General features: G+C 53.4%; 4 protein-coding genes across 4 annotated transcripts; 2 read left to right on the top strand and 2 right to left on the bottom strand.

The window, feature by feature from the left end:
- Nucleotides 1-2,567: 2,567 nt before the first annotated feature.
- Nucleotides 2,568-3,775, top strand: INS49_012195 (uncharacterized protein; the record flags this gene model as incomplete). Its single annotated transcript, XM_043172900.1, has 3 exons — nucleotides 2,568-2,679; nucleotides 2,742-2,844; nucleotides 2,920-3,775. 3 exons carry the CDS (start codon nucleotides 2,568-2,570, stop codon nucleotides 3,773-3,775), a joined length of 1,071 nt encoding a protein of 356 aa, XP_043022197.1.
- A 420-nt stretch (nucleotides 3,776-4,195) lies between these two features.
- INS49_012194 (uncharacterized protein) lies at nucleotides 4,196-6,799 on the bottom strand (the record flags this gene model as incomplete). The annotated part of the gene is made up of 4 exons (XM_043172899.1): nucleotides 4,196-4,227; nucleotides 4,452-4,798; nucleotides 5,092-5,472; nucleotides 6,621-6,799. The coding sequence occupies 4 exons, from the start codon at nucleotides 6,797-6,799 to the stop codon at nucleotides 4,196-4,198; spliced, it is 939 nt and encodes a 312-aa protein (XP_043022196.1).
- A 1,020-nt stretch (nucleotides 6,800-7,819) lies between these two features.
- Nucleotides 7,820-9,652, bottom strand: INS49_012193 (uncharacterized protein; the record flags this gene model as incomplete). The annotated part of the gene is made up of 2 exons (XM_043172898.1): nucleotides 7,820-8,852; nucleotides 8,913-9,652. 2 exons carry the CDS (start codon nucleotides 9,650-9,652, stop codon nucleotides 7,820-7,822), a joined length of 1,773 nt encoding a protein of 590 aa, XP_043022195.1.
- A 981-nt stretch (nucleotides 9,653-10,633) lies between these two features.
- INS49_012192 (uncharacterized protein) lies at nucleotides 10,634-14,184 on the top strand (the record flags this gene model as incomplete). The annotated part of the gene is made up of 6 exons (XM_043172897.1): nucleotides 10,634-10,780; nucleotides 10,837-11,665; nucleotides 11,724-11,862; nucleotides 11,908-12,144; nucleotides 12,695-12,708; nucleotides 12,761-14,184. The coding sequence occupies 6 exons, from the start codon at nucleotides 10,634-10,636 to the stop codon at nucleotides 14,182-14,184; spliced, it is 2,790 nt and encodes a 929-aa protein (XP_043022194.1).
- Nucleotides 14,185-14,874: the final 690 nt, after the last annotated feature.

Here is a 14,874-nt window from a genome sequence, read left to right as displayed (position 1 = left end):
CTCTCGACAAAACTCCGTTCCAATGTATAATTCTTGCCCTGGGAACTGCTCGGAAGCGGCACGTTTGCCTGCTTGCTGGTGGTAGGCCAACGGTGTCGATCGGATGACCTGAGGAGTTCGTATGTCGAGGCTGGCCGATTGCTCAGGCATCGTCGATGTCTGTCGCGAGCATGGTGGGGACTTGAAGATGATGATTTCGAAAAGAGGTAGCCGCAATCCTCGAGAGGAGGACCGTTGTGATTGAGAATCAGGCGGCGAAAAGGCGCGTTGCGGGTGTGGGACGCGGCACTGGCGCAGCGGTTGTGAGAGACTCGAACTTCACCAAGCAGAATCTGTGCACCCGCCCCTCCGCTTCACCCCATCTGAAGGGCTTATAGGTAAGCCAATTCCACCTGCTATCGCCGGAGCACCTCCTACACTGTTAGCTCAGTGGTAAGTTGAGGTGCTTTCGACCGGAGGGTGGTCCGTTCAACCCGCGCCCGGTACAAAAGATCCCCAGTCAGTTTCCATGGATCCCGGAGCTGGAAGAAAGAGTAAAACCCATAACGGCATCACCAAACAAGATGGGGTTTTCCGCCTTACAAGGTTCTTTTTGGCCTCCACATTAGCTTCAAGCGAGCGAGATAATGCAAGATCCTGGTCAATTGACTGCGCTCAGGATCACTTTTTTGCGTTTTGGAGACGTCACAATCTCAACATCGCTTGTTACTGTCAAAGGAATGGTACCGCCGAACCCACTTTAGGAAGCTTTCAGTTTGTGGGCAAATGTTTCTGCCCATCAAACATGCATGCTCCTAAATGTTGTCGAAATATAATGAAGCGACCACGTCAAGTCGCGGACAAGCTCGTGAGGTATATGTTGTGCACATGGGCTCCCAATGCTTCGTGATAGTCCAGATAACAAACATGAAGCTCTTTTACATATCGTTTTGGAAACGGCCGAGGAGAATTGTCACGACTTCCTGATTCACATTCACCGAAGACATACGTTGAAGGCCGGGATCATTGTTGAAGTAAATTGGCTAATGGTCTCTGAAACGCTCAAATGACTTCACATTAGACCTTAAATGGCAACAACTAGTAGATGAGGAGAATGAATATTTATAGAATGGTCTAACTGACTTAGAACTTTAAATAAACTTTTCACTATGAACACAATGTTCACTAATGAGGAAAGCCTATGTTTACTATGTACCGTCTTCAATACTACTTTGCATTGCTGCTGGGCTTAAGAATGAAGCTTACGACTTACTGTTTGGATAAGATTTTCCGCTATGGCTCTGTGATATGGCACTGTTCCATGACAACGCCTCTGGAAGCATGACATAGTCAGCATTCTTTTGAATCCTGAGAGGATCAACGGCTCGTCTCTTATTCTGTGTGAGTCCTTGGCGGGTCTTTCTCTTGTTAGAAGTAAATTTGACAGAGGATTGATAAAACAACAGTAATGTTCAAGGTTGAGCACCGAGCTGACATGCAGCGGATTCTCCATTGAGACGCAGGATATGGCTGCCTACAACTGTGTAAAGCACGTAATGGGGCGGAAGAAAGCCGCGAACGGCAACGGTCCATAGGAAACAGAAGTCTGACTTTCCTATTTACTAAATCTACTCATCCTGTTATAATCCGGTGATACTCAGCTATGTGATTTGATGTTATGAATTTTTATGAAAAGTCGTTGATGAAGTTCCAGGCAACCAGTTGAAATGCACTGCTCTGAGGTCTCGAGCTCTGCTATCGATTGGTTTTGTGGCTCTAGTTCCCAGTCCCTTGACGGCGCGCCGAACGACGCCACAGCAGGTGTGCTCCTAACAAAACTCCCCCTCTGTCCAGGCCATGACACGCACATCTGTAGGTTTTTGGTAGCGAACATTACCAAACGTCGATCCACGGAGGCAGGTCCCCGAGAAACAAGCTCGGTGGCTTGCACCTCCCGCAGAGCCGTCACCCCCGTTTTACCCGTTTGGGGAAACCCACTCATGCGTCCGCGATCTGCAAGGGCCGAGATTCGGTTGCAGCTGTCAACCTGAGTGGGGCAGCGGACCCCGGCTTAGCTTATCACGCTCTCAAGCTCGTCCCAACGACATCCTTGCACACTCATGATACCAAGGGCACCCTTCTGCTGGTAATGACAGGCACAATTCCAGCCTGATCACAGAGCAAGCTTAAGTGCTGACCACCACGCGATCGTCCCGTTCTCTAATCTGTGTCTGGCTCCCATGATTGCGCCACCGTCGATGAGTGCCTGCGGCCTTAAATGACTGTCACATTGCGGAGAAGTTTCAATATGCGCCTGACCAGCGTCTAAATGCGCTACCCATAATTCTGAAGACTTTCGACGGAACATCGGGCCTTTGTTGAACGGAGAATGTGGCTTCTCTTAGGTGGCTTGCCATGGCAGCCAATGAATTTCGTCCAAGGGGGAGAAAGTGACGGACGAGGGACTACATATACTCCTGATGCCCTCAAATTCTGAGTGTATTCGACAAATGCTTCGGACGGTCACCTGGACGGCTTGAGTGAATCTTCTCGGTTGCTCTTCCATATTGTACCAGCCCATCGCCAAAATGCATTCGACACTCCTCTCACTGCTTCAGCTGTCGCTGTCAACACTCGGCCTGGCAGCAAGCCTCCCGAATGTTGTGCTTCCAAGGCAGGGCTCAGGTACCCTGAAATATGGTAAGTGCAGCGATTTTCGAGGACATCGTGCTCAAAAGACATTGACTAATCGCACCTCACAGTGGGAACCAACATCGCCGGGTTCGACTTTGGATGCGCCACCGATGGCACTTGCACAACTTCCAAGGCCTACCCTCCCCTCTCGTCGCTCGGAGGAGCAGATGGGTAAGCCTTACCCGTCCTTCGTCCAACCCAATGGTCTTATATATATGCTGATCAGAGCTTCCCCGTTCTCTCCAGCGTCGGTCAAATGCAACATTTCGCCAACGACGACAAATTCAACATATTCCGCCTTCCAGTCGGCTGGCAATACCTAGTCAACAACAACCTCGGCGGCAACCTAGACCAGGGCAACGCAGGCCGCTACGACCAGCTAGTCCAGGCCTGCCTCGCGACAGGCGCGACCTGCGTAATCGACATCCACAACTACGCGCGCTGGAACGGCAAGATCATCGGGTCGTCCGGTGGGCCAACAGACGACCAGTTCGTCAGCCTGTGGCGGCAGCTCGCCGCCAAGTACGGCAGCAACTCCCGCATGGTGTTCGGCGTCATGAACGAGCCGCACGACCTGCAGTCCGTCGACGCGTGGGTCGCCACCGTGCAGAAGGTCGTCACGGCCATCCGGGCCGCCGCGCCGACGAGCCTGGTCCTCATCCCGGGCAGCAGCTGGTCCTCGGCGCAGGCGCTGCCCACCGAGGCCGGGCCGGCGCTGCTCAAGGTGGCGAACCCGGACGGGTCGACCGATAATATTGTCTTTGACGTGCACAAGTACCTGGACAGCGACAACTCGGGCACGCACACCGAGTGCGTCACGAACAACATCGACAATGCGTTTGGCCCGCTTGCGACGTGGCTGAGGCAGAACAAGCGGCTGGCTATCAACACCGAGACCGGGGGCGGCAATACTGCGAGCTGCCAGAAGTACCTGTGCGAGCAGGTCAGCTTCCTGAAGCAGAACTCGGATGTGTTTATTGGCATTGTGGGCTGGTCTGCCGGTGGGTTTGACCAGACGTATGAGTTGGTGGAGACGCCCACGCGGAATGGCAATGGCTGGACAGATACCTCGCTTGTCAAGGCTTGTTTGGTGAACAGCTGATCGCTTAGAACCTTTTCGTGCGGTTAGAAGCATTCTCTTTCTGGAGGTGTTCAGGTAGAAATTCTCCAGTGTGATCAACACGCTGAAGGGGTGACGTTCCTCAATGTTGGTCATGAAGCCATGTAATTCTTTTTTTTTTTTTTTCTTCTTTTTTTTGCATTCGTTTCTCAGCTCAGTCGTATGCCTCCGACTACGGTTTGCACCCTGAAGGCCCTCGTGTATCTCTAGTAATTCTTTGCCCACCTGCGTGAGCACTCGTGTGTTCCTGCAAATCCACCTTCAAATCGTACCTGGAGCCACAACACTGCGCGACGAAGAGTCTAAAACCCCAGTCAAAAATTGTGCGCTGTCACAGCTGCTAAATCATTGCCAGACCAAAAGCAAAGCCTAAAACGGCGGGTATCATCATCAAACTCATCATCATTCCATCGCTTGCAGTTCCTGCACCGCTGCTGCCAGGCAGCTCCTTGGCCACACTGGCCGTTGCACTGCCCGTTGGCAAGAAACAGCTCGCAGTACCGCAGTTGTACCCAGACGGGCAGCATCCCGCAGTCGGCCCCGCTTCCGAGGGGCACATGGTCCAACCGCCGGCGCAGGTGCCCTCCGAGGTGGTGGTAGGAACGGCAGTCAGGGGCACGACAATCGTCTCGTCGCCAGACATGATGGTGGTGGATACTGTCGATGGGCATGATGTCACCTGGCAGTCGCGGCCGGTCTGGCAGCAGCCTCCGCCGTAGACAGCTGAACAGGCGTAGAAGCCCGTGGGACAGTAGCCAGGGGGTGTGGTCAAGGTGCTCATCGAGGTCGGGCGGACGGGTGCCCCTGGACCAGAGGACGTCTCTGTTGAGGTCGTTGATGTTGAGGTGGCTGTCGTGGAGGATTCCCTCGTGGAGGTTGAACTCGAGCTCGCAGAGGGTGTCACTGTGACGGTGACGATGATCGTTGTCGGAGAACCGTTGGCCGACGAAGTCAGAGTGCTCGTCCGCGTCACAACGGTCGCCGTAGCAGTCGCGCTCTGCACGCCTGTGAGTTTTGTCAGTAAGACGCTTCAGACATCGAACGCATTTGCTCCACACTCACATCCGATGCTGGCGCAGACGAAGCCGGGGATACAGCACCCGCCACCAATGTCTGAAGGACAACCCTGCTGGGATCCTGAGCAGGCGATTGATCCAGTGCAACTTATGCCATCTGGACAACATCCCACTGGCCCCAAGCCGGTGTCGGTGATCTGCACGCATTCTGTTCCTGCCTGGCAACAGCTGTTAGGGAAGCCGATGGCCGAGCAGTCAGACGTCCCTGTCGGACACGCGAACTGTCTCTTCTCCAGTCTCGCGACGACATCCTTAGCCCTTTGGAACAGGTGCCATCCGCTCGCACCGCCCTCATCCCCCCTCGCTGCCAAGTGCGGGTCGAAGTGTGGCGCGAATGGGGCGCGGAATGATACCGAAGCCGACGAGTTGGCCGCCAGGAGCTCCTCTTCTTCAACATCCAAGACTCCTTTTGCTAACATGGCTGGTTGGGCCTGCGTTCCGACCTGCGCCACTTCCTCCTCCCCGCCAAACGCGTAGTACTCGTGCAGCAGCTTCTCGCCTGCGTCGGGGCTCATCTTCCGAATGGCCGTCGGGAGTCGCTGAGCGTCGGCCAGGCCCTGACCGACCTGAGCTGCTACAAGCAGCAGCAGTGAGGCGGGCAGCCTGGCGAAAAGGGTGAATGGTCGCATCTTGAAAAGCACCCTGGGACTGAGTCCAAGCCACCGCTGCGCGAGCAATGCAGGGAAGTCAGGCGTCGTTAACCTTAACCCTGGCAGCGGCGACGGCGTCGATAACACCCGCCAAAATCCGAGTGAACCTTGAGCTTAGCCCACAGTACCGCCCATGACAGATTTTCAGAGATGCAGGTGCTTCAGGAAAGTGACAACGAAGAGTGAAATGGAAGTCTGCAGATTGGCTGCGATGATGAGGTGGCAGTGTGGCAGCCAGCTTTTGAGGTGCGTGGGTGGGCAAACCGGGTCCTTGCTGTTACGAGGTGGCTGGGAGAGGTGACCACGGGTGGATCACCAGCAGCACACTGACGTTTCACCGATGCCAACGGAGCGGCATGTCCAAAACGAATGGCTTCTTCTGGCGGATACGCGGTCTCGTCTGCTGGATTTGAGGTCGTCACAATGCATGGTAGAGAAAACAGTCAGTGTCTGACCCGAGTCTTACGCTTCTTGCATGTGCAGCTGCAGCTGCTGGGGGGTGACGGCCCAGGTGACAGGGGTCAACCACACGATTGTACCTAAGTACCTCACACCGAGCTCCTAACCCTGACTGCACACGAAATGCTGAAATCGGGAGGTGGGGGGGGAGGGGCCCACTTGGTTACGATAACCACTCCTAAAACAAATGTCAACAAATGCTTTTGCTATGGTCGCAGCTTTCCATACGGATGAATTTGGCACCGAATTCCTAAATTGTGATGTAAATCTACGGAAATTGCATTGAGATATGATGTCTTGTCAAAAGCACTGTCGGTATAACAAGCATATAGGGGGGAAACAATTCATAAGTCTAGTACTATCCAACTCAAGTCAACGGGCTCGGCTTAAAAATCACAGTGTGTCACTCTCGAAAAAGAAGATGATATCACCGAACCAAAACTGTATTATCGAGGCGTTGCCGTAATGCTGCACGTGCTAAGCTCTTCTACCCTCAACGTTCATCGCTCCTAGGGTCCCGATCCCGGCCAAAGAGTTTCGCTTCGCACTCCAAAATCGCACTCCTAACGCTTGCCATCTTTCCCTTACCTGCGTTAACCCTACGGCTTCTCGGGCTCGCGGGGGGCAGCTTTACTGCCGTACTTCTGGAATGCAGCATCGGCACCAGTGGCCGGCTGCTGGCCACCCTGCTGAGGATTCGGATCGGTCCGAGGGGCGGGACCTCGAGCGCCTGTGTCGGGCTCACGGGCGGGACCTCCAGATTCGTACTTCTTGGCTGCAGGGCTCACCCACTGCTGCTGGCCGGATTGCTGGTCGGACATTGTTTCTCCTTGCGCGTTCTGCTGGGGTCTGGTGTGAAAGTGGTGGCAGTGTCTGCGAAGCAACTCGATGATGATTAGGCCATTGCAGCAAGCGGCACGTGGATCAGCAGTCGAATGGTTATTTCCTCACCTGTGTCAATGTCTTGAAAGTCAGGAAAATTTTTTGAAGATTGACCTCAAGGTGGAAAGAGTCTTTGTTTTGTGCTTTGCGTTCTGCGATTCTTGTGTGTGCATTGATGTAGGTCTGAGAAAAGCGAGGAGAGCGGTCCCATAGTGTTCTATTTATATGTAGGAGTCCGGCGATGGGAAGGCATCGGATATCAGTCACGGACGTTCTCAAATCATCAATACTGCTGTTATAACCCATGGGCAGTCTGAAAGACTGGTTCCGCCATCATTCAGCAATGTGACTTGCCGACTTGTCGGGCTCTCCTGTGGTATGCATCAGGTTTACGTGGGACAACTGAACGGTGCCTGGAGGCTCTTGTGACCGCATTAATTTTGCTCGTCTCTACCCAGCCTTGACTCTTCATTGAGATGCAGACATGAGAAATTGAAGAGCAGGGTGTGGATGACAGCAAAGTTATATGAGTAACGAAATTCAGTTACTTGCATAGCGTAGATCAGCCTATAACATACACCTCAACAGCACTCGCAACCAAGGCATACTGATATTCAGTGAGAAGTTAATCGTTTTCTCTTACCAAAATCACTTCTAGTTGGGCTAACATTTGGCCCTTGCTGCTGATTAAGTATTTGATGCTAATTTGACTATTGATAATGTGGTCTCTGAGGCCTTGCCCGTCCCTAGGCAATGCAGCTAGAAGCTGATTTAACGACGATTCTGTCCGCTGACCTGTTCACTCGTCTTCGTGTCTTCAGAATGTTCATATTTAAGCCCACGTAAAGCTTGTGTTACGACCCGTGCTTATAGCGAGCCACGAGAGTCTGATCGAGTCGCATCTTTCCGTTTGCGGAGAATCTTGAAGACATGTAGGCAAGTCATCTGGGTTCCGAAACTCAATAATGAAAGCCGAAATCATTACCGACGCCTGCAAGAAGAAGTTCCAACGCCGATGGTACTTGCAGCATGTCCATGTTATCAGCATCTCCAGTCATGTCCAAGCCATCCCCGACAAAGCTGGTGCCGTAGATATGATTGGCCTGTGACACGTCCCCAACGATCGCACCCTGTTGCTGGGACACGAGACGTCTTGGGTCGGACGAATCAAGACCGGCAGGTCCCAAGTAAGCCGGTGCGGGATGTCCATGCCCAGGGTGGCTAATGGCTGGCAGGTGTGTAGCTGAGCCGTTGAGAACACCTTCGCCAACCCGAAGATGTTCTTGAAGCTGAGAGTCACCGCTGTGGCGAAAGATATCACCATCACCAGCTCCATTCTCCGAGTCAGGCTGAGTGCGCCAAGAACCAGTCGCTTTCCGTCCCTCGAATAGGGCTAATAGGCTTTGCGCATATAACCACTGTCCTTTGAGAGCATGTAAAGTGAGTATCAGTGAGTCAAAGAGGCGTTTAGACTTAGCTACGATAAGTGGATTCGCAGAGCGCATCTGGTCTGACACGTGTACTAGGGCAGTGAAGAGCACATGAATACTTGGTATCCAGAGCTTGTCCAACAAATGCCTTTTCCTGAGAGACTCGAACATGGAGCATATTGTAATGGCAGCGTCGCAACAAATGCTCAAGTCGGTGTCTGCCGAGGGACAATCGGGGTCTTGGCTAGGTGATGGCCGATGGAGCAGGATCAGGAAATTATTGTAGGTTAGATGAAACATTGCTTGCCAAGGGTCTGGGTCGGCTTTGGGACTGTGAAACTTCTCGGGCAGATGCGTCATTAAGTCCGCAAGAGCTGCGTCGGCCTCTGCGGTCGCCGCGGCTCGGTCTGCGGCAGTAGACCGCAGGGCCACTCTCTTTTTCATTGCTTTTGAGAAAATGAGGCATAGGCGGGTATGACTGATAGTGAAGTCGAACTCTGGGTTGCTAAGCCCCTGGAAATGATGCTCTTCAAGTGGTCGTGCGTCGGACTCATCGAGGTTGCTAATATCACCGACTATCAGCAAGAAAAGGGAATTTGCGCAGTGGATAGCGGAGGCTTACATGGCCTGTGGTCGGCCGTAAGACGCAGAGACCAGAACGTCGAATTGAAATAGAATCCACCACAGCCGAACCCAAAGGCGTTTGTCCATGGCGTTGAGACTAGATGGGCTCGCATCTCGGTGCATACCCATACCAAATGCTGTTCTGGTAGCGACACCTACCCAGTGCCAAGTGTTGGAAACGATGTCTTCGAGATCATCACACTGCCACGTCAAGAGGAGAGAGGCTTGCAAGTAGGTCTCGCGATGTTGCTCGAAGCGACTGTCGAAAAGGGCTTTGGTTCTTCTCCATAAGACGGGTCTGAGGGACTTGACCTCCTCTCGCGCTGGTTCTAGAACGCGTGCTCCAACGAGGAAGACAGCGTTCAGCAACAGTAACGATACTGGTCTGCATTGCGGCCTACACCTCGGGAAATGGCCAGTGCCCTCGCAACCATGGTAAACCTTCATGAAGTCCTCCTCATCGATAATAGGCAGGCCTCGATTTACATGAAGAAAGTATGATTTGACGAGTTCATCGGCCAAGGCCTTGGGTGGTAACTCAAGGATCTCGGCCGGCACCGAAGGCACTTTGGGAGGCAGCGGGTGGCTTCCGAAATGGAGCACCCTCTGGTCTGGCCGCCTCGAGCGCTGGCGGACTAAGTAGTGGAGGTTGGAAAATTCCGTACCGATGAAGAAGAGGCGGCCGCAACGGGTTATTTCCGGGTGCTCGACTTCCTGCCTGTTCAGGAAGTCGGCCATGTTATGTGTTGCATCTTCACTGCCGCGGTCAGTCTGAGAGGTGGCATCACATGCTGAGTTCGGTCGAGGAACGGGTCTGACAGCATCACCCGCCCACGGGCTCGATCGGGTGGGAGTCGGCGTTGCGGGAGCCGTTGCGGACTGAAGACCAACCGATCGAGGTTGAATTGGCACATTGGAACCGCGAGCGGCACGGGCCGAGGATCGTGTCCTCTTCTCATAAATCTGACAGTCGGACGCGTTATTCGCCTGACATTTCGAGCACGGCGCACCCTTCTCGAGAATGTCGCATTTGACTTTCCTCCGATGACATGTCAGACAAGCCCTTCCATCTGCCGCGATGTTAGAATGGGGCTCTCAGACAAGACAACGCAGAAGCACGGAAGAAAGCCGAGATCGGGGTCATACTGGTTCTCGATTTCTTCGACGTTGCGCTCAAATGCGCCCTGCGCCTGACCGGCCGAAGCCCTTCTGTCACCATTTCCGAGGGACTGACGAGATGGGGCCCTCGACTACCGAGGTGGCCACAAAGGTTGAAAGGTTAGCATCGAAGAACCGGAGGAAAACGACTGCTGAGTGGTGCTAATCGGAAGTTTGTGAAGGAGGAAAAACCGAGCTGCCCTCGGAAGTTTGGTTCTGGCCGGTTTTCGCGTGCTCGGGAAAAGCAGCCAATCACTTGGATACACGAGCATGAGCGACCCGCTTTGTCAGCGACTCGGTTCCTGAACTGTCTTGAGGTTCGGCAAAAGTAGCCAATCGACTTGCACCGTTCTCTGTTGAGCCACATGAAGGAAACTGACAGAAGAGTAATGGTATGACAATTTTCAAGCGGTCAATGAAACACGAAGTACGTAAATATGAGAATAAATAATAGCTATAGTTCGTCCTTTGCACCTTGTCTTGATGGTGCTTTGGTGGCAGGCCAGCTTAACTACAGTTTGTCTCGTCGGATTTTGAGCAATCTACCAACAACCCACCAACATGGGTCCTGAAGCTGAGCGCCCCGGCGGTGGCTTTTTTGAGAAGAAGCGGTCTAACATCGACGTCGAGGACCAAGGAAACGTCTCCGATGATTCATCATTGGAGAAAGAGCAAAATGAAGTTGTCGATGCCACCAAGTTCTCATCGGTAGGGAATAGCCTCAAGCCTATCCAACTCTAGACGCACAATCTGACACGTCCTAGCTGCGAAAACTGCACATTGTCGTCGCGGGTTTTACGTGCACTTTCAATGGAAACCTGGGATCATCAATGCCCTCGGGCGCTCTTGATGCGATCAGCGCCCACTTTGGGGTGACCAACCGCATTCATCTCATCCTTCTCAACTCGCTCTTCATGGTCGGCTATGTCATCGGCCCTCTCGCGTTTGCTCCCCTCAGCGAGTACATCGGACGCCGGCCAGTTCTGATCGGCACTTTTCTTGGCTACCTCGTCTTCATGCTCGCCTGCTCTGGGGCCCCGAATTACCCAGCACTGCTGGTATTTCGTCTCCTGTGCGGAATCAACGCCGCCGCTCCGACCAGTGTTCTCGGCGGACTCTACGCTGATACCTTCGACGACGCTTCCGTTCGAGGTAACGCCATGGCCCTGTACATGACTGTCACCACTATCGGGCCATTGATTGGTCCCATCATCTCCGGTTTCTCGTCCCAGATGTCATGGCGCTGGCCATTTTGGATTGCTGGGATGATTGCGGCCTTGGGGTTGCCTGTTGTCCTTACACTTCCCGAGACCTACGCGCCGGTACTCCACAACAAGGCCGTCATGAAGAGGCTCAAGAAGCCCGGTGCAGATGTCGAGAGCGGACAGCAGCTTGAGCTGAAGCCGTTTGACGTCCAGAAGATCTTTCTCCGTCCGGTCACCCTTCTTGTCACCGAACCAATCGTGTTTTGTACCTCTGCGTATCTGGCGCTGGCGTACGCTGTCTTCTACCTTATGTTCCAAGCATACCCCGTCATTTTCCAAGGCTTCTATGGACTTTCTCCAGCGATTGCCGGACTGGCGTTCATACCGCGTAAGTGACGCTCATTCCACCACTCAATACCACAATATTTCTAACATGTTCATCGCAGAGGCTGTGGGTGTTATTCTTGCATTAATCATGTTTGCTGCCTTCACATGGTACCACGATCGACAAACCAAGGCGGGTGTCGCATGGACAAAGAACCAAATCTACCGCAGACTGCCTCTCGCGTGCATAGCGTCTCCTTGGTGAGTGTCCCTGTCACTTCATATTTGATATGGTAGCTTACTCAGCCTTTTTAGCATGGTCATCTCCTTATTCTGGCTGGGCTGGACAGTCTGGCCCTCAGTGTCTCCTATCGTGCCCATGCTGAGCGGCATTTTCTTCGGATGCGGCTTCCAGCTGCTTTTTATGGGCATGATCAATTATCTGACCGACGTCTTCCGGCAGTACTCTGCGTCGGCACATGCTGCTGCCAGCATGACGCGGTCCATCGGAGCAATCACGCTGCCCCTTGCAGCGAACAGCATGTACACGAACCTAGGGGTTCACTGGGCGCCATCGGTGTTGGGTTTCATTGCATTGGTGATGGGCGTGATCCCATTCGTTTTCATTAGATACGGGGACCGTTTGGCGCGCAGCAGTAGAACAGCACGCGAGGCGTTTGCGGTACAGGATTAGATGGCACGAGAAGCGTCGGGCCCCATGGTACATAGAATAGTGGAAACAAGGACAGTTGTTCCTTCACATCATGTGCCCAATTTCTTTCTAGCATGCCCTACTCAAGAGGACAGTGTACCAATTTTCCAGCACCATTTAGGTGTACGCACTCCTGACCGACCTTATAGAGCCCTGCAAGCTTGTTCCTTCCCTCGAGGGGGAGCCGAGACCACCCGCCAACTCGTATTCACTAGGCGGGCTTGAGGATTCGAGGCTGCTGCCGTTGAAATTGAGAAGATAGTCGCCCGTAAAAACAGTGAGGAAGCCGCAAAGTAGCGACATAGACTTCACCTCGTCGGTTACGTTGAATCCTCGAGGAAACAGGATTTGTTCCCAAACACCGTTACTCCAAGAGCGAAGCAATTCGTCAAAATGTTGAGGGCATCGCCGAGAAGTTCGGCATATAGGGCATGTTCTGCACCAAAGCGAAGAGCGCGGACTGGGATGATACCCAGAGATGGATTGTCAAACTCAGCCGCAACCTAGGCCCAAATCATGAGGACCTGAGCGGCGACTTTGTCGTTCGTGCTCAGTTCCTCATGCCCGCCGGCGGTCTTTTCTATTCCCCCAGCGCGCCTGACGCCCCGGGCCTTGAGGTCTTTATGAAGAATCACGAAATCTTCCATACAGCTTGTTGGAACTATGCATACACCGGCGGCTCACAATCCGAGCCCGACATGGTGAACTTGCAAGACAAGAGAGTTGGCATCATCGGCACCGGTGCCACTGTAGTCCAGGCCGTCCCCGAGCTAGCCAAGTGGGCAAAGCAGCTCTATGTCTTTCAGCGTACCCCGTCTTATTGCAGCCCGAGGGAACAACTCGAAAAGACTCCCGAGAGCTGGGCAAAGGTTGCCGGGGGGCCAGGCTGGCAGTCCGAGAGGATGAGAAACCTAAACAAGTTCCTCAACGACCACCCAGAGGTGGCTGCCGAGGACGACCTTCTCAAGGACGGCTGGAGCCGTGCTCGCCAGTTCTCTGGCCTAATTGGCAGCCCCCGAGCGAAGGACATCACGCCCGCCAAGGCGCCACAACATCTACAGCGTGTGCTGGAGCTAGATGCAGGAATCACTAACGATCTCCGTAAGCACGTCGAGCATGAAGTGGAAGACCCGGAGGTGGCTGAGATGCTAAAGGCTTGGTACCCTGGCTTGTGCAAGCGTCCGACTTTCCACCAGGAGCATCTCAAAACTTTCAACCGCCCAAACGTCACGCTTGTCGAGACCGACGGCCAGGGCATCTCTGGCTATACCGACGGTGGTATCTTGGTTGCAAATGGTGAATTCACCAAGGAATATGAAGTCGACGTACTTGTGCTGGCGACTGGCTTCGCAACGACCACCGGTGCAGATGGTGATCCTTCTCAAGTTCTCGGCATGCCCATTCGGGGTCGCGATGGCCGCGACTTGACCGATAAGTGGAAAGGCGAGGACTTTGCCATTTTTTTCGGCGTCGCTACCCACGAATTTCCCAATCTGCTCTTCTACAAAGCGAAAGGCGCGACTGGGTCCGCGAACACCACGTATCCGCTTTCTATTGCAGCAAAGACGGCTGCCCACATCGCCAAGACGGCAGTCAAGCAGGCTTCTAATGCTAGCGGGGTTGAGGTGGAAGTCAGCAAAGAGGCAGAGCAACGATATACGGAGAGCCTGAAGCCGTACAGCCCGTGGTACGCCACGGTGGCATCCTGCACTCCCACATACTTCACGGACTACAGAGACCCAGCCAAGCAAGATAAGCCTGACGACAAGAAGAGATCTACGGTGGGATGGACTTTGGGGTCAGTGGCGTTCGAGGATGCTATCAACAAATGGATCGACGGCAACCTAGAGGGATTTGTAGTACGGGGCTGAAATAGGAGCCATTCTGTCTGTAATGTAGGTGTAGGGTATGGTAGATTCGAGGTTGCAGCAGATCTGGGTTCGGGAACTATGCTACTACAAGCTAGGTTAGCACACCATTAGAGTATAAATATGTAAGTTAAATGCAATATGCTTTAATTAGCTGCAGCCTTAGCTCTGGGAAGGTATTTCTATACCCTTTGTTTCTATCTATATGAGTCTTGTTAGGTCTGTGGGGCTGATCACAGTCTGGGCCTGCTGGGCCCGTCTGCTGGGCTTATCTTATTATCCTAACTGGCATGTAAGACTGCTGTGACCACTCCAGCCAATATAGATCGCGATCTGAATAGCTGTGTGTCTCATCACACTGGAAGGGGATAGGCGGCCAAGCTTGGGTGGTAATGTCGAAGGGTTGACTGCACTGCAGCTACTAGTCAAAGGGCATGTATGTTGCGGTAACCTATCACTTTCAAGCTCCGTGTTGCAGCATATCCACCCGTCAGCCGCAGCAGGCTGCCTCGGCAGAAGATCCCCCACATAGCGCGGCTGAAGGATTCGAACAGGCCTGTCAATTCTCCGCAGCAATATATCTTACCCTTCGTGACTCCGTATAACGACTGGTTTGTACCCCGCAACCTATTCTCTTTGCTCCGGCAGCGAGCTCGTCCAGCCGGTCCTCTTCGGTGAAGCTGTTAATCTGTG

This window comes from Diaporthe citri (assembly GCF_014595645.1).
Source record: "Diaporthe citri strain NFHF-8-4 chromosome Unknown scaffold_6, whole genome shotgun sequence".
Classification (NCBI taxonomy): domain Eukaryota; kingdom Fungi; phylum Ascomycota; class Sordariomycetes; order Diaporthales; family Diaporthaceae; genus Diaporthe; species Diaporthe citri.
This window is presented reverse-complemented; position numbering and strand designations above follow the sequence as displayed.